The following is a 19206-nucleotide window of genomic DNA, read 5'->3' as shown; positions in this document are numbered from 1 at the left end:
TATTTGGCTGTACAATTTCATCTTGACTACATTTGCATTATAGTACTTTAGAGAAAATGTATTTTTTGCACTTTAAGAAATTCTTTCCATTAGAACAGTATACATGGTTTATTTTTAAAAGTTCACGCTCTTACTTACTTAATGTAATCATTTCAAATACAACTAGACAACAATTTTTTTCAAACTTTTTGTTATCTGAAAAACGTTTGGTCCTTATGATAGACCCTTTCAACCTGAACACATATATAGTTTCAGAATGAGTGTCATGTAGGAGTCTTGAGAAATATGAAATTAACTTTTAATAACTATAATATAGTTAATTGCATTATGTTTCTGACATGCTCCATGAATTCAACAGGGCTAAAAACATTTTACTGCTGATTTTTGTTCGTACTCGGTGTCCAATGCATCTCACTGCAGTGCCCAACAGTAATCAGCCAGAATTGATGGATTCGTTACCCTAATATCGTTTTTCCATTGTGGCGATGTCCCTTTGAAACTCTCACAATATTTGTCACTGAAGGCACCTAGATTTTCAGGAAAGAAGTCCAAGTGTGAATGCAGAAAATGAATTTTCTGTAAGAAGTTTCTCAACCAGTTGAATATAGTTTGGTGCTCTGCGGTTGCCAAAAATATTCTCTACTATATCCTTTCTCTCATTTCTCCATGAAAATTTATCATTAACTTGTTCTTTTAAATCTACCAACGGTGCATTAATTGTCACTGTAATTGAGTCCATCCACTTTACTTTTGGTCATTCTCTGTTCTCTTTTCTTCCATCATTCCCAGCATCAGAGGTTTTTCCAGAAAACCGAGTCTTTCCATAACATGTCTGAAGTATTATAATTTGAGCCTGGTCACCCATTTAAATAGCAGCATTGGGTGCTCAAATTTACCATACCTGATATCAAGCAGTTAAATATTCATAGCCCTCTTTCATTATGATCACAGTGTATGTGCTTTTGAAGTCCAATTTCATGAAAATGAATGCCTTTTGAAGGTGTTCCCAATAAGTCTGAAATAAGAGGCAATGGGCAGTGATCTCTAGTAATTATACTGTTCAGGAATCTACAGTCATGCACCGTTCTAAAAGAATTATCCAACCTAGGGATGAAAAATGAGTGGTTCCCAGTGTTTTCCTCTGCCCCGCTCATGTCCTACAGAATCAAATTATGATTATTTTATCTCTTTCTTATGCTCCATCCTTTACCAGGGCTGATATATATTCACTATTTATTTTATCTCCTAAGGTGTGTTTTTTCATATCTTTGCCAGTTTTATTTCTTAAAGCGTTGGACAGATCAGGAAACAGACTAATAAGTAATAGTGGAACTCTACAGATATAGTCTTGGAAGCCTGACAGCATTTTCCCTTCCTCCCTACTCAAACCAACGCTGGTTCGAGTTTCTTTCTAATATTTTCTTCCTGTTGTAGATTTAGATCATATTTTGCTAAGAGCCATTACATACTTCTCCCAAAGCTATCTCTATTATCTACTGCTTCCCTGTACAATTTTTCCTATATATTCTGCATTGGCCAGTCCACACCTAAAATACTGTGGCTAATTTTGGGGACCATATATTTGGAAGGAAATTAATAAATCAGCAAGTATTCAGGGAAGAGCAATCAAGAGGATAAGGACCTGTAGAGATAATTTATGAGGAACAGTTGGAAGCAATGGATATGTTTTAACACAGAGAGGAACAGACTGGGAAGAAGATGAAGATGAACAGAACATGTTCCAGAATATGGGAGAAAAAAAACTAAATTACAAGAAGCAGTTGATGGGACTCTCCTTTATTGGAAGTATATACAGAGGCTGGATAGTCAAGTGTTGAGGATACTGTAGTAGCGGAAACAATATTACACAAGGAGCTGAATAAGATAATTCTTTCAACACTTATGTTTTATGATTTTATGAACAATGTAACACTCATTTTCTCTGTTATAATATTGAACAGCAACAATAAGACTTCTGCTGATAGTACATTAAAAATTAAAAGGAAAATAAATAATACATACAATACACAAAATCGGTCTCCCATCCCAAGTACCATTGTTCTACCTACTTGTGAAAGACCAACACTCAAACAATGGACCTCTTTAGAGTGTTCATCAACTCAAAAAAAGGTGTTTTTTTTTAAAAAAAGTCAACACTGTATAAGCAGATCATTGGAATCCACTTATTATAATGTACAACATAACAAATGCCATGAAAGTGTGTGTCTGTACCTTTGAATCAATCTTGATTCCTGATGACTGCTGGACTAGACGTTACAGTTTTCTTAACGTTTTTGGAAGTGGTTTGCCATTGCCTGCTTTCTTGGGCTGGAAGAGAGTAACTGAGGCAAGACTAGATCTATGTCTCCTAGTTTCTAGTCTGGTGTAACCATTACACAAAATGTGCTAGTATTTCAGCATATAGTTTTAGCCACAAACTAATAACAGGAGAAAATATCTCTAACAAAAAATGTGACTTCTCTGTGAGGAAGCTGGCAGGATAATCAGAAGGACAAGATTGACAGGAGCAGATGTGAAGCAGATGAGACTGATTTCCTTCCAAGCAGAGAATGTCTGTCTCAAAGTAACAGTGACAGATTGAAAGGAAAGCTGGGAAGGCAGGTCTGAGAACAGGAAAAGTCAGAACGCTCACAAAATGATACAACAGAAACAGTTAACAAGAGAAAATCGATTTCAGTTTATTGGCCATCTGCCATAAAAAATATAACAAAGCAGGATTATTCATCTTCAAGTGTAGGTCTTCATGGCTGCTATTCACTGGTAACTTATTTCTGAGTTTATGAGACAATAAATGGATTATTAAATGGATTAAATAAATGTATTGTTTATTTTTCTTTTCAAGTATAAGGTAGTAGTTTTGATTATTGGCAAAGTAATAATGGTGAGTTTCCAAGTAAACAATTGCATCAGATGCTGGAAGAATCCATTATTGTACTGGATTAAAGAATTCTTGGCTTGTCTCTTCTTTTGTTCAAAAACACACAGACAAAAATAACCGTTCATTTCTTGCTAAAAGTCTACAGAATCTTCAATTTGTAGCAGCTTATCCTTAACACTGATGTCCATGTATATTCTAAAGATACAGTTGTAATTCTTTATCAGTATGCAATGAATTCTTCAATATGAAATGGAATATAAAGACTCATGATTCCTTTGGAGAGTGGGGAAATGAAATGTGCCTTATTTACAGGTCAATATGCTAATACGTTTTTAAGAGAGTGGAATTTAATATTAACAAAATAAAATGTTTTTTAAAATATCTAAGATACGTCTAAACACTACATCCAGTGAGCACAAACACAAGACTCAAAATGTTAAATGAGCAGGAATCAAAATACAGCATTTGGACACTTTTAGCAAGTCAGAATAGATAATGAAAATTCAAAGAATACAGTGTCTTTCTGCTTTACCCATGACTGTTTTTCTGTAATTGTCTTACATGTGCATTTTTAATTTGATTATTATATGCTGTGCAAAGTCACTTCGTGTAAGATGGGTAGACATATAAAAGAAAGATGAAAAGATGATTGGACAGACGGACGGACGGACAGATTCTACTGATAATAGCAGGACTGAAGTTCTGGATGGCCATAAGGAGCTATTGGCGTCCTCTTTTCTGTGTTTACAAGCAGCCCAACCCTTTTGCTATACTCCAAAGACTAATACCAGTTGCCCAAATACTTTTCTGAACTGATTCCATTTTTTTAAATTTTCTAATTACTCATATGAAGGAGAAGCACAACGAGTACTACTCTGTCAATTCTCCTAATGCCTCAGGAACTTTTGGTGCCATGGTTACTGAATCTTTCTGACTGAGCAATTCCCAGTATTCAAATAAAGAGATTTTCAAAACATACTACTAGAAAATGAACATCTACAGAAGTAAGGTTTTTGAAGCAGTGACATCTACTACATCTTACCAATGTTTGTTTTTCATCAAATTAAGGCTAAAGTACTAAAATATTGAACCCACTACTAGTCAGTGGGTTTACATGTAGGCCACTGCTATAATTCTCTACCTCAAACTCAAATTGTATTCAAGAACTTTCATAGGAAAATCAGGACAAGCTGAGTAGATATAATGAAGATAAATGTAGCACAACTATTACCAATGAAGACTAATACAGCCACATATACATAGAAGAAAGGATTGAATTAGGCCACGCTGTTCAACCTAAAATAAATTACCATTTATTTTCCATTATTCCTTTTAAAAGGTCCTGCAGACACACATTTCCCATTTCCTTTCCATTTATTTTGGATCCAAATTGACACTTACTTTTGTGCAGTTTAATTTGATTTAGGCTTATTTATCATCGAAAAGGCTGAGCACGGAATTCCAGTACTCATTACGGAGCTTATATCTTGCATAATTATTTTGAAAATTCAAATCAGTACCTGAAAAAAAGTAAGAAAGAACACTGAAAAGCTACTTACAGTCTCTCTAGGGATCTCAGTCCAATGAAAGAGTTGCTCTTTAGCCATAAGATCTTGTTATTGCTCAGAATTCTGAAAAGGAATTGAAAGATTTTTTTTTGTTAGCAGAACACAGTAGCAATTTTACTCATTAAAAACATGTAATTATAGTAAGTGACAGTTCTGTTAAACACTAATCACAGACTTTTCTGCTTCATTTACATTTCCTCTTAAGCAGCAAATAAAATCATTTGTAAACAATTAGGTCTTTAACCTGTTCCTATTTAATCAACAACTAGTAAAATAATATATGGTGCTTTAGTTCATAATGAAATTTAGAATAAAAATTTTAACACCTGCAGCTGAGTAACATGCTTAATGAATGCTTTTTTTTAGAAGACATATCAGTTGAGGGAGCAGTTGTTTCACGAAAATAAATAACATTAACTCCCCACTGAGATGTTTATTATAGGCTTTCTCCACTGTGTTAACTGCCATGACACTGTGTTGGTTCAACATAGTATTTCATTTCCTAAATCTCCCTTCAGAGAATGTGCATTGTGACAGTTTTGTAAACTATAAGTAAATGTGGGGTCACTGCTCTCTGAGGTTGGCTGTTTTCTTGCAGATGTTTCAGTACCCGACTAGGTTAACACCCTCAGTGCTGATGATGTCACCTAGTTTGGTAATAAAATGTCTACAAGACAATAGCCAAGCTCAGAGAGCATCAAGGACCCTATCATTCAACCGTGAGCTACAAATATTCTATCAGGATCTGTAAATGACCATCCACTAAGGCAGGGTGTCAAACTGCCAGCCCATGGGCCAGATGCATCATGCCGAAACTGCGCCCACCCCATTGCCGGCAATGGAAAAAAAGTTGTGATACGTCACGTCACGTCACATGACGTTGCGAGTTTGACATCTCTGGCACTAAGGCTTTTTCCTCCTCCATCACCACTTACTCCTCCTCCAAATTCACTTATGTGTCAAATAAACTGACTCTAGAACAAAATAGTCCCTTATTGCTTAAGCAATTCTGAGAAGGAATTAATTTTATTTAAATACTGCAGTAATCCATGTTTTGCCTTTCTCCTTCACATACGATAAGAGTAGAATTTCTTTTCCCCTTCTCTTCCTTCCCTCCATTTATTTTGATGAAATAAAATCTCTGCATCTTGGAGGCTTCTGAACAGTTTCATTGTTTATGTCAAGAGATAGAAACATTATGTTTCCATGAAAAGCATATATATTAGCGTACTCTTCTCATTAAATGCACAATTCTGATTATTTGCATTTCCAAGAACGAAAATGAAAACTTATCTATTTTAACGGAATGATGTAAGGAGTTAGAAAACCTACTGAGAAAAATGGGCACAAACAGTTATAAAGAACTACTTGGACATGTTCCCACTGCCTATATGTCCTTTAACACAGCCCATGTAATTTGGTTGGAGATTTGAGATTGTTCCTGGGTTTCAGATACAGTGCTTAACTTGAAAAAAAAAGAATTCCTTGGCTCAAACTTATGGATAGGGATAATGAAACTGTACAGGAAACAACTCCAACTAGGCCATAAGCAGATGTACATACTGAACTGGCGGTTTTTAGTTTTGGGGGGTTTTTTGTGGTGTTTTTTTTTTTTTGGTCTTTTCTTGCTTGACAAGAGTTTTTTTTAAAAAAAAACCCTATCCAGCTGGCAGGAATTACTATTGATGGAGCCATTTTAGCAATTTCCATTTCTTAAGGTAAGGCTTGGCAATCTTTTTGGTACAAAACATAAACCAAGTGCTCTAGCAAGATTTCTTCCCTTGTGACTCATCTCTCCCATTCCAAATGCATATACAAATAATGTTCATTTAGTGTTTGCCTTATTTAGCAATCATTTGCACTTATGACAGTGATGGAATGAATTTGCAATGAATCCTCATATTTACAATCTTTTCAGATTTCTGAAAAAAAGGAAAGCTGAAGATGTAAAATCATAATGTTCCACTTAGCGATTACTTTGCTTAATAACTGTGTTGCTGATCGCAATCATGGTCATTAAGTGAAGACCACCTGTACACTTTCTCTTCCTCACACCATGAACATGCACACATTTCCCCTGTCTGAACCATACATACTTCCGCTACGCACAAACATACATAATCTTCTGCCTCTCTATATATGCATTACTCTCTTTCTGTCACAGATTCACACATACACCCAAACTAATACATTATAAAACAGCCAAATGGAATGATGGTTTTTACTCTTTTGAATTTAGAAGAGCTGCCAGCTTCAGGGAAAAATTGAAGTCACCATTCCAGGGTCGCAAGCAGTTAGTACTGGGATCCGAAAATATATAGTTCTATCATTGCCAAAAAATATGCAGAATCATATCACTATAGAATTGGAAGTGGCCATTTACACCATCAAGTCCAACTACTGCTCTGAAAAAACTGTACAAAGGATTCTGTAAATCGTATTAAGTTTAAGCTAGTTATATGAAGGGACTTACTGCCTTCTATATTTAGATATATTCTCAAGGTATCCTCAATTATTTTGAGGCAAAGAGAAGCTTCACCATGCTCTATGTAATCATCTTTTTTCAATTAGACAGTTTGCATTTTTATTGCTCTAATATCAAATGGAATCTTGCTTAGATTTTTCAAGTAAAAAAAGTGGTAACTAATAAGAATATAAGATGTATCGTGACCTAGTTATGAAAAAGAACATATAGTTGTTCATCAAAGTATGAAAATTGTATGGTAAGACTGGAAAATAACAGAAAATAGTGGTAGAGTTTTGGTTTACTGGTATAATAGCTGTATTTGAACATGGGATTAGATATTTCACTGAGATATATTACACTTATGAAATAATTGGAATTCCTATAATCCTGATTTGTTCAATTAGTTAGACTGTTAGTCTCTAGCTGGATTCAGTTTTGATTCATCAAGGACACTATAGTGATTCAAACTGAAAAATTAATTCACATTTTTAACAACAAAACAATGTTAGGTATAAATAAATCAATGCATCATACTGAAAGGTTTTTTTTATTTAACAATACTTCTATATCTTAAATTTGATTAAACATCAATAACATTCAAAACCAAGTAGAAGACTATCTTTTAGGAAAAAGATATAACAAGAACTCTGAGTGAGCAGCAATATATTAGAGATAATTTAGAAGAACAATAAAATAGTTTTAGGTAGGCCACTTAAGGTGTGCCATTAAATTTTTGAAATGTGCCTTTTCTTTCCTGATTCAACACAATTGAATGACCACAATGCCTTCATTTTGCATACTATTATTATTCATTATAATGGAGGAAGCATAGGAAGCATATACTTTATATTATAAAATGTAAGAGATGGTATTCGGGAGATGGTAGATACATCATGGAAGAAAAATGAAAATATGGAGAATGTAATTTAGTTGCCTACAATTGCCTACAGCATATACCAGGGGTAGGCAACCTTGGCTCTTTTATGACTCGTGGACTTCAACTCCCATAAGTCATAAAAGAGCCAAGGTTGCCTACCCCTGGTATATACAATAAAAGATTGAGACTATTACAAAAGATACAATGTAATAAGATGTTCTATATGTAGAACAGACTTGGTATTGCTGAGAGTAGATCTTGAAAAGAATGGACATGGAAAAAAGGGAAATATATGGAACAAAGAAAAATACAAGCATAGATTTACCTAGATTGAACAGAATAAACAGCAAAGCAGGGGGAAGGAAGGAAGGAAGGAAAATCGTATCTAATGAATGGTAGTCATTTGTCAGCAAGCAGAATTGAAAGACATGGATTTCATGCCGGCATTTTTATGAAACAGAACTCATAAATGCTGAAAAATGATAAAGTGGTAGGCATGGATGATAAAGTTTAAAATATTTTACAATACTAGCTTATGAGATGGCTTTGTGATTTGTTTAGCATGCAGGGAGACGGCTTCTGTGCTTGTGAATAGGAAGAATGTTATATTTTTCCACTGTGCCAGTGGAAAGCAAGAATGAAAACTAATACTGCAAGCAGATTAGTTCTGATTCAAAGGCTACAAGAGATGCAAATAAATAACATTTGAGAAATGAAGTGAGGCTTTATAACCAGGCAGAAGATGCAAACATGCACACCAGGTTTTTCTTCTTCAGCAAGAAAAGTACACGAATCTACGTAAGGAAGATATTTCTCTCTTAGCAAATGCCATCCAAGAGGAACCACGAGGTCAGGCCTTTTTAGTTGCTCCCTCACTTGCCTCACCTGCCTGAAATTTGAGTGGCCCAACCTTGCTGTGATTTACAAAAGCCAAACTTTGAGGTTCCAGCAGACTATGGACATGGATATGGTATAAATCTTTTTCTTCTTGCAGTTAAGATAGTCTGTTTGTTTGATGGTAATTGTTCTGAGGGGCTTGAAATGGACATAAGCAATATGTTGTTCTAATTACTGTTTATTATAATTTATTTAATTTGTACACTGTCCAATGTTATTACTTCTCTATTATTCAACTTGGTATGTAAGCTGTTTAGAATTGGTAGCCATTGGAGCAACATACTATAAGCCAAATAAAATAAAATCTGAAAAATATGTTTAGTCTTGCTTTAAAAACATAAGAAGTACATAACAGGCCTTAAAACCCGAAACCAATTATCTCTTTCTTTAAAAAAAAATCTAATGCATTCAAAACCATAGGAGTCTTGGGGGGCAACTATGACATTTATATCGAAGGGCTAACAACTGATTTAACAAAATATATTTCTATTCAGCTGTTTTTGGTAAATTAAACTCTTTCTTTACTCTTTCAGTAGTTTTTAAGCTATCATAGATAAGTGATTCAGCATACCAACCCCTACTTTCTGCCCATATTTTCTCCAGAAGGAATTCTGTCATTTTTAAATAGTTATAAATCATACCAACTTTTCATGATACGGTAACTATAATCAGATTTTAATTTCTTATCCATCAACACCATTATTCTTATCTACTATAAGTGTTGGAAATATCAAAGAATTTCTATTATACCTAGAATTATATTTGCCAAGATTTCAAAGATGCCAATAATAACTTTTAAATTGGGTCAACATTTGTAGATATTCTGTATCATTTTCATTTCAGAAACAGTTCTAAATACACCAAATATTATAATTTAAAGTGGAGATATTACAATATCAATTTTCACATAACTTTGAAAGGTTGCTCTGACGTGATCATTCTATAGGAATGTACTTATAAATTTATTTAATTGGCTAAATATATTAAGTGGAATTAACACAGCTAACCTTCTAAGCATGTATAGCACTCTCTAGACCAGACATGTCAAACTCGCAACGTCATGTGACGTTGTGCGACGTATCGGAACTTTTTCCCATTGCCGGCAATGGGATGGGCGTGGTTTCTCTGTGACACTCCGGCCCGCGGGCCGGCAGTTTGACACCCCTGCTCTAGACTGTTCATTTGCACTGTATTTATTCTTCTCACAAACCTATAGATATTTTCATCCACTTATTGATATTCCCATTAATTGTACTAATCTGAAATACCAAAATAGGTATTTTTCTACAAATACGGTAGCTATCCTTAAGCATTGATAAAATCTGAATAGAAAACACTCTTATTTTTTGTAAATTGCATAAATACTTTATTACAATTGGCAAAATGACAGGATTATTCTAGTTTACATTACTCTAGTAGACAATAGAGTATACAATATAGTATACTATATATTTATAGTATGCAACATTAGAGCCTAAATTAATATCATCCAAGAAATCCATTTCATAACTTTCAAAGGAAGAGAGGAAAAACAAACATACATTAGATAAAAAATAAAATTAAATAGCCTAGGAAAGCTTGCCAGAGCTTAGAAAACAATGAGCTTGTCAGAAAATAATGAGAAGTATTATCATGGATCTTCCTTACTCTATCCAGGGGTAGCAACCTTGGCTCTTTTATGACTCATGATGGCTCAGGAATTCTGAGAGTTGAATTCCACGAGTCATAAAAGAGCCAAGGTTGCCTACCCCTACTCTATACAGTCCTAGTTACAGTAGCTCTGTACTATAATCAAGTCTTCTTTGCGTCCACCTCAACTTCTGGTAAATTCATGAACCCAACATAAGGAAATGTTTGGGATTTCTGGCTGTCTCCCATATTACGGTCAACCCTGCTTAGATTTTCATGATGAACTAAAGCTGACAAGGTGTTGCTACCAGCTAAGCACAAGGTAATATAATGAATCGTAACAGGCAAGAGAATACAGTACTCAAAAATGACTTGCATCCCAGTCAATACATTTTTTAAAACTGCATACAGTACTAAATAATTCAAGTCATGGAAATAGATTGGGAACATATACAATGCATGTCTCAATGTAGGAAAAAGAGATTTAAAATTTTAAATTAAGTTTGCTATTAAATATATTTGCCAACGTGGCATACATAATTCATTTGAAAGTTGGAATGTTCCACTAGACTGAAGCAGTATTTACTAAATTAAATCAGCTGTTTCAATACAGAAGCCTGCAGAAAGGCTAGGAAGACTCTGCTACTGAAAATCACAGCCAACATTATCACTAATATTAAAAAGCAACAACTAAAGCAAAGCAATAGGATGTGTAAATCTGAATAGATCTTTAAAAGCCCAAGGATCTAAACATGCAAAAATCATGTAGCTCAACACACTTTTGTTGAGATTTATGGTCAACAGCAAACATAAGGAGTAAATAAAGAGAGAGGAATAAGGAGTAGGGTTACCAAGTACAGTTAGGAAAAAGCACTAAAATTAGGAAGAAATCTCAGAATGAATATTAGATGTGCTCTCTCTGTGATGTGGATTGAATGTTTTAATGGATAGTAAATATGACACATTGAAGTGAGCAACTTTTCAGTCACAAGGATTTTCACTTTTTTTCACAGCGGACTACTTCAGAGGGATGATGTATTTTTCATTTTTAGAGCTTTTTATTGTCAGTGGGAAAAATAATCAAGAACTCAGCTTCGACTCAACGACTTGCTATGCAATTAAAATAGCTTTACTTCTGGAAGTATTGATTGCCATAAAAATCATGTTCACACTGGTAGATTAAAAAAAGGACAATGTTCTCCATACACATAGCTAGCATTTCAAAGATAAATTATTATGTGGATCATTTCCCACAAACACTGACAGTTTGTTATTTGTTTTTAAAATGTGGCCAGTGACCAACAACCTTTAGACTCAAGCACATAATTGATACATATGCAATAAATAATTAACATGAAAAGTAGAGGCTATAAGGTTAGCACTATCAAATGTTAAAAACTTCAGCATATCATCTTTCCAAGATAGATTTCCATAACTTTTAGAAAGTTAGAAAGTTAAAAAGGCAAGGACAAATACTGTAAAGCAACTAGAACAAGTTCCAGACACTACAACTGAATTTGTATACAGGTAGTCCTCAACTTAAAATCATTCATCTAGTGACTGTTCAGAATTACAACAGCATTGAAAAAAGTGACTTATAACTGGTCCTCATACGTACAGTTGCAATATCCCCACAGTCGCGTGATCGAACTTCAGTTGCTTGGCAACTGGTATGTACACTATTTACGAGAGTTACAAGGTCCCCAGGGTCTTGTGATTGCCATTTGCAATCTTCCCAGCTGGCTTCCAACAAGCAAAGCAAATAGAGGAAGCCAGATATGTTTAACAACTGTGTGATTCACTTAACAACTGTAGTGATTTACTGTGTTTAAAATAATAAACAATGTTTATTATTTTAAACACTGAACAGTAATTTGGATAGATCCCCCTGTATAAAAGGAGACCAGGAAATATGCCTAATAAAATCCCAACCTGCCTCCCTACTTTTAAGCCTACTTGTAAAAAACCAGTTACAGTTAGTCCTCGACTTATCACAATTCTGTTGTTAAACAAGGTGGTTTATTTATTTATTTATTTAGCGTATGGCTGGTCACACACAGAATTAAAAGCACTTCATATTTACAAGTTAGAACAGTTAAAACAATTTTTTTTAAAAAAAGATGCAATTATAAAACCTAATTGCTTTTTTTAAAAAAAATGTTGCACCCAATTTTACGACCTTCTTTGCCACAGTCATTAAGTGAATAACTGCAGTTGTTAAGTGAATCACATGGCAATTGCAGCTTCCTCCATGGACTCTGCTTGTCAGAAGCTGACTGAGGATGCAAACGGTGATCATTTGATACTGGGATGCTGCAACCTTTGTAAATACATGCTGGTTGCCAGGCACCCGACTTTGATCACGTGGCCACTGGAACACTGTAACAATTATAAGTGTGAAGTCCAGTCATAAGTCACTTTTTTCAGTGCTGCTGTAATTCTGAATAGTTGCTAAATGAATGGTGGTAAATAAAGGACTACTTGCAATTCTTAAATACATCTACCTAGTCCCTAGGACATCATAGCTAGTGATGTTGTAAACTAATACAGGCACTCTCCATTCTTTTGCGATAAAAGAGGAAGTATAATATGAATAATCATTGATAAAATCTTATTTTATTTATATAATAAAATTATTATACAATTAATTTTTGGTGATTTTAAAAAAAACCAATTATTGATATAATATTCTATTTTCTATACATATTTGAACACAGTGATGGTGATAGGCACTTTTGGTTTCTTTTTGAAGGAAAGTCTAGATATACAAATAAGGGAGGAAAAGAAGAAGAAAAAATATAGAACCTAGGTAAAAAATAAAGTTTCATTTGCTTAATTTCAAAACACAATACTAATGTCTTTTCTGTAATATTTGACAACATTATCAGCCTTTCAACCGTTAAACATATTATTTCTATTTGTTCCTGAAAAATGAATTTTTTTACCCAGCTGTGGCAGGGTAAACAATAGAGAAAAAAGATAGAGCTAGACAGTATTTCAATTAAAAAATCATAATACTTCCAATTATAAAATCATGCATACTCTGAATCACTGTTCTACTTCATTCCTTTCCTTACGTTTACAGCTTTACTTATATTCATATCCAATTTTCATTTGATTTGTTTCGTTTACAGTCATAGACCAAAAAAAGAAAGAGAATTCATACAGTATTTTTCAATTATTGTTTAATAACTAAAAGACTAGCTGATATAGCTCTGGCTCATATAGTTCAATATTTGCTTAGGAACAGCACATTTTAAGCACAGATTCAATTTAATAATGCAAACTATTTAAACAATGGTTGGGAGACAAAAGTCCAAACTAAAATCCATCATTTAAAAAAAAGTTTGCCAAATCCTGTTAGATACTCCTTTATCTGTTGCAAAAACTCACTCTATGCCTCATCACTTGTCTATGGAGGTTTTTAAGTCATCCAGGTCATGGTTGCCCCAAAGGTGCTTTTTCAGGAGGCAACTAGACTTTCTTGTTTTTCTTTGAAGACGTTTCGCTTCTCATCCAAAAAGCTTCTTTAGCTGTGACTGGATGGTGGGGAATGGAAGGATTTATATTCCTTGCAGACAGCTGGGCATTTACGTTCTTTTAGAGCAGGGGTGTCAAACTCAATTTCATTGAGGGCCGCATCAGCATTGCGGTTGCCCTCAGGGGGCCGGGTGGGTATGGCCAGGGTGGGTGTGGCCTACTGGGTGGGCATGGCTAGAGTGCGTATGGCCTACTGGGTGGGCGTGGCCAGCTCTACAGCGTTCGCATCAAGGGTGCCTATGGGGGCCTGGGCAGGAGTGGGACAGATCTGAGGGTCTCTGGCAGAAGGAGGGTCTCTGGGCCAGGCCCAAGGCAGTGGGGGCCGTTCCCTCACTGTTTCCAGGATGGCTTCGCGGGCCACATGAAACCACTTCGCGGGCCGGATCTGGCCCCCGGGCCTTGTGTTTGACATGTCTGTTTTAGAGAGTCGTTGAGGCCAATTGGAGGTTTACCTGTGTCCTCAGAGTCACCTGAATGAAGGGACACAGGGCAGAAAACAGCCTGTAGCCAAGAAGGCTCCACACATATTTGCACTACTCAGGTGACCCTGAGAACACAGGTAAACCTCAAAATGGCCTCAATGACTCTAAAAGAATGAAAATGTCCATCTGGCTACAAGGAATATAAATCCTCCCATTCCCCACCATCCAGTCAGAGCTGAAGAAGCTTATTGCATGAGAAGTGAAACGTCTTCAAAAAGAAACAAGAAAGTCCAGTTGCCTCCTGAAAAAGCACCTTTGGGACAGCCTCATCCCTTATGCCAACTAGAGAGTTTCTTCTCTGGTTTCTCTTCAGATCGTATAAATCTCTCGCCTTTTACAACTACAACATATCTTAACTATATCTTAGTTTTTGCCATTTTCCATCTTTATCTTAGGGCATCATTATCATTTGACTTTCAGTTCTGTTTCTCTTGCTTCTAATTTATCAGTAAGATGGTATTCTGGATGTTTTAAATAGTTTTATTTATTCTGTGTAAACTGCTGTGGGAGTCCCTTTTATTGAGGCAGGAGTGAAATACATTAAATAAATAGACCCCATATTAAAAACTCTTTTGAACAGCTCCTTTAAACTGTTTTCCTAATTACCAGGAGGAAGTGTATCATATGGGTTTCTAGGGAGAAGACTTCAACATCAATCAGAATAGAGTTGGAAGTGACCTTGGAGTTCTTCTAGTCCAGGGGTAGGCAACCTTGGCTCTTTTATGACTCATGGACTTCAACTCCCAGAATTCCTGAGCCAGCTATGCTGGCTCAGGAATTCTGGGAGTTGAAGTCCATGAGTCATAAAAGAGCCGAGGTTGCCTACCCCTGTTCTAGTCTCAAGCAGGAGACCCTATACAATTTGAGACAAGTGGCTGTCCAGTCTCTTCTTTAAAATCTCCCAGGGATGAAGCACCCACAATTTCTGAAGGCTTGTTCTCATTGTTAGGAAGTTTCTCCTTAATTCCAGGTTGCTTCTCTACTGGATTAGTCTTCCACTACATCATCAGCTAATACTGATATTACCTTCTACAAAACCGGTGGGTAATATGACTTTTTCTAGTAGCTTTGTCTAAAAGTTAAAAAGGAAGGAAGGAAAAAGAAATGTCTTGTTAGCACTCAATGGATGGATGTCTCCCCACACCCTTGGATTAAACTGCTGAGGGAGGAAGGAAAGAAGGAAGGACTGCAGAAGCATTCACCGCTTCTGGAGGCAGGTTGTTCCACTGGTTAATTGTTCTAACTGTCAGGAAGTTTCCCCTTAGTTCTAGGTTGCTTGTCTCTTTGATTAGTTTCCATCCGTTGCTTCTTGCCCTGCCTTCAGGCAATTTGGAGAATAGCTTGACTCCCTCTTCTTTATGGCAACCCCTGAGATATTGGAACACTATCATGTCCCCCCTTGTCCTTCTCTTCATTAAACTAGACATACCCAATTCCAGCAACCGTTCCTTTTATTTTTTAGCCTCCAGTCCCCTAATCATCTTTGTTGCTCTTCTCTGTACTCTTTCCAGAGTCTCAACATCTTTTTTACATCGTGGTGACTAAAACTGGATGCAGTATTCAAAGTGCGGCCTTACCAAGGCATTGTAAAGTGGTATTAACACTTCACGTGATCTTGATTCTATCCCTCTGTTAATGCAGCCTAACACTGGGTTGGCTTTTTTGGTAGCTGCAGCACACTGCTGGCTCATATCTAAATGATTGTCCACTAGGATTCCGAGATCCCTCTCACAGTTGCTACTACATTTGGTTTTTCTTGCCTAAATGTAGAACCTTTTTTCAGAATATTGCTTCCAGTCCATGTCCTGGCCTAAAATCTGGCTGATAATCTGCTGTCCACTAGGATTCCGAGATCCCTCTCACAGTTGCTACTATTGAGCAAGGTACCCACTATACTATACCTGTACATTTGGTTTTTCTTGCCTAAATGTAGAACCTTTTTTCAGAATATTGCTTCCAGTCCATGTCCTGGCCTAAAATCTGGCTGATAATCTGCTGTCTCTAGGATGTTCTGTATATGGCACCCCAACAACAACCTTATCTAAGGCAAAAACTGAGGGCAGATTTATTTTATTTTAAACATTTATACAGCTTCCCAACTTAATCAAGATGATTCTGGATTGCTTACAAAAAGAAAAAGCAACAAAATCTAACAAAAGAATGCAAAACTGTATACATACATCAAGAATCAATCATGTAAAAATAATAAAACGATGATCCATACAGCGGTTACACCACGAACCAATCAGTGTTCCAACACATTATGACTCAGAGGACAAGAGAAAGAATGATGTCTAGACAATCTTTCTAAAGGCCAGCGGGTTAACTATATGTCAAGAGGAAGATACTAACCATATGTCAAGAGGAAGGTATTTCCATTAAACAGGAGCCCCCTTCGAGAAGACCTATCTTCTGGTTTTACTCCAAAGTAATACCGTATTTTTCGGACCATAAGACACACCTGACCATAAGACGCACCCAGTTTTTAGAGCAGGAAAACAAGAAAAAAAATATTCTGAACCAAATAGTACCGGTATACTAGGAAGGAAGGAGGGGAGAGAGAGAGAGAAGGAAGGAAGGAAGGAGGGAGGGAGGAAGGGAGGGAGGGAGGAAGGAAGAAAGAGAGAAAGAGAGAAAGAAAGAGAGAAAGAAAGAAAGAAAGAAAGAAAGAAAGAAAGAAAGAAAGAAAGAAAGAGAAAGAAAAAGGAGAAAGAAGGAAGGAAGGAAGGAAGAAAGGAGGGAGGAGGGAGGGAGCAAGGAAGAGAGAGAGAGAGAGAGAGAGAGAGAGAGAGAGAGAGAGAGAGAGAGAGAGAGAGAGAGAGAGAAGGAAGGAAGGAAGGAAGGAAGGAAGGAAGGAAGGAAGGAAGGAAGGAAGGAAGGAAGGAAGGAAGGAAGGAAGGAAGGAAGGAAGAGAAGGAAGGAAGGAAGGAAGAAAGGAGGGAGGGAGGGAGGGAGGGAGGGAGGAAGAAAGAGAGAAAGAAAGAAAGAAAGTTAGGTACCGGTAGTTTCTTTTCCCTGAATAGGTTTTCTAAGATGCTGAAGCAATTTCAAACAATTAGCAGTATTATCTTGCAAATGGGAAATCACTTCCAATACACTTCGCAGAGAAACCTGCAGGGACAACTCCTCACGGCTTTGCCTATGAGGTTTAGTTTAGCAAAAACTTTCTTTAGCAGCAAGGTAAAAGAAAGAAAATGTGTGCGCGCAGGGAGGGGGAGGCAGTCAGAAGGCATGGCAGGCACGTCCGTATTTCCTCCCCTGCCAACCAATCACAGGGGCGGGGCGGAGAATTCCATGTCTTCATTCAATCACGTCTCTCCAATGGAGCTGATGGACTGCGTTGACTGAACGGGAGACAAGTGTTTTCGCTTACCTTCAGACCATAAGGCGCACCTCGTTTTTCCACCCACTTTTGGGAGGGGAAAAGTGCGTCTTATGGTCCGAAAAATACGGTAACTAGAAAATGATAACAATAGAAAACCCTTTTGTTCCCTTTGCCTAGGTTTAGTCAAAGGAGAAAAAAGAAATGTAATATTAACTGATATTTTTTTTGTATGTAGGAGTTTCCTGTATAAAAGTATATATCTACATAACAAGTTTTAGCAGTGGCAGGAATGAGTAATTACAAAATCTAAGTATGTTCTTTTCTAGTTTTGCTCAGAATTGCATTCAATTCGTCCAAATTACACTTTGGTTTGCCTACTTATACAATGGATAAATTATTATTTTTTATCTTGGAATCTGAAATTTTATACACCCCCTACATACAACACATTTTCTACTATCTTATTGAAATTAAAAAGTGGAAAGTATTGTATGCCAGTTTAGTTGAAGCATGCTAGGAATTAGAGTAATCCTACTACCTGATAATTACCATTTAGTTCCTCCAATAGAAGGAGTGATTAAAAAAACAAATAATTTCTGAAGAACCATTTATCCACTTTTCTTCTAAGATATGTATATCAACCATGCATGGTTTCCTCCATATGGTATTCCTTTATCAGTAAAAGGTAAAGGTAAAGGTTCCCCCGCACATGTGTGCTAGTCGTTTCCGACTCTAGGGGCCGGTGCTCATCTCCGTTTCAAAGCCGAAGAGCCAGCGCTTGTCCGAGGACGTCTCCGTGGTCATGTGGCTGGCATGACTAGACGCCAAAGGCGCACGGAACGCTGTTACCTTCCCACCGTAGTGGTCCCTATTTTTCTACTTGCATTTTTACGTGCTTTCGAACTGCTAGGTTGGCAGAAGCTGGGATGAGTAACAGGCGCTCACTCTGCTACGCGGCACTCGGGATTCGACCCGCCAAACTGCCAACCTTCTGATCGACAAGCTCAGCGTCCTAACCCACTGAGCCACCGCGTCCCCCTTTATCAGTAGCACCATGTAAATTAAGTTAGATATTGAGTCAGTGACTTTATTAAAATTATGGGCCCAATATAGACAAGGACTACATTTCCTAGACCGCTCTAGCATTCTGAATATTGCAATGTACTGAGTATTAAGGACACAAATTATCACAACAGAATCATACTGAGTTAGCACAAAGATAAAATAAATCACTATTGAATATCAGAATAATTTCTGAGACAATTTTCGATGGATATATTTATAACTATCCCCATTCTAATAATTATTGCCAGTAGAATAAAGTGAGCATTAAAACAGAAGATGTGATTTCTCTTAAAATACAACGGCACACTGCCAAATGCAACCATTTAGATGAAAATATAGGACCAAATCATATGGAATTTAATTAAAATTCCAGAAACACTGTGCATAATTCAACTGTGCATCTCCACCTGCCATTATTTCTAAGAAAGGATTAATTCTAGCTCCTGAGAAACAAAAG

At 36.4% G+C, this 19206-nt stretch overlaps 1 protein-coding gene across 1 annotated transcript in view; it reads right to left on the bottom strand.

Annotated features, from left to right (window-relative positions):
• ADGRA1 (adhesion G protein-coupled receptor A1) overlaps positions 1 to 19206 on the bottom strand; it is a gene marked incomplete at both ends in the record, with an annotated part of 483384 nt that overhangs the window by 415365 nt on the left and 48813 nt on the right. Inside the window, one exon of the mRNA XM_081329555.1 lies at positions 4459 to 4530. Within this exon, the coding sequence (XP_081185681.1) occupies positions 4459 to 4530 (72 nt within the window). The remainder of the gene's footprint in view (positions 1 to 4458; positions 4531 to 19206) is intronic.

This window comes from Vipera berus (assembly GCF_964194415.1).
Source record: "Vipera berus genome assembly, chromosome: 5".
In the NCBI taxonomy this organism is placed as follows: Eukaryota; Metazoa; Chordata; class Lepidosauria; order Squamata; family Viperidae; genus Vipera; species Vipera berus.
The sequence above is the reverse complement of the archived record's forward strand: the minus strand, read 5'-3'. Positions and strand labels throughout refer to the sequence as shown.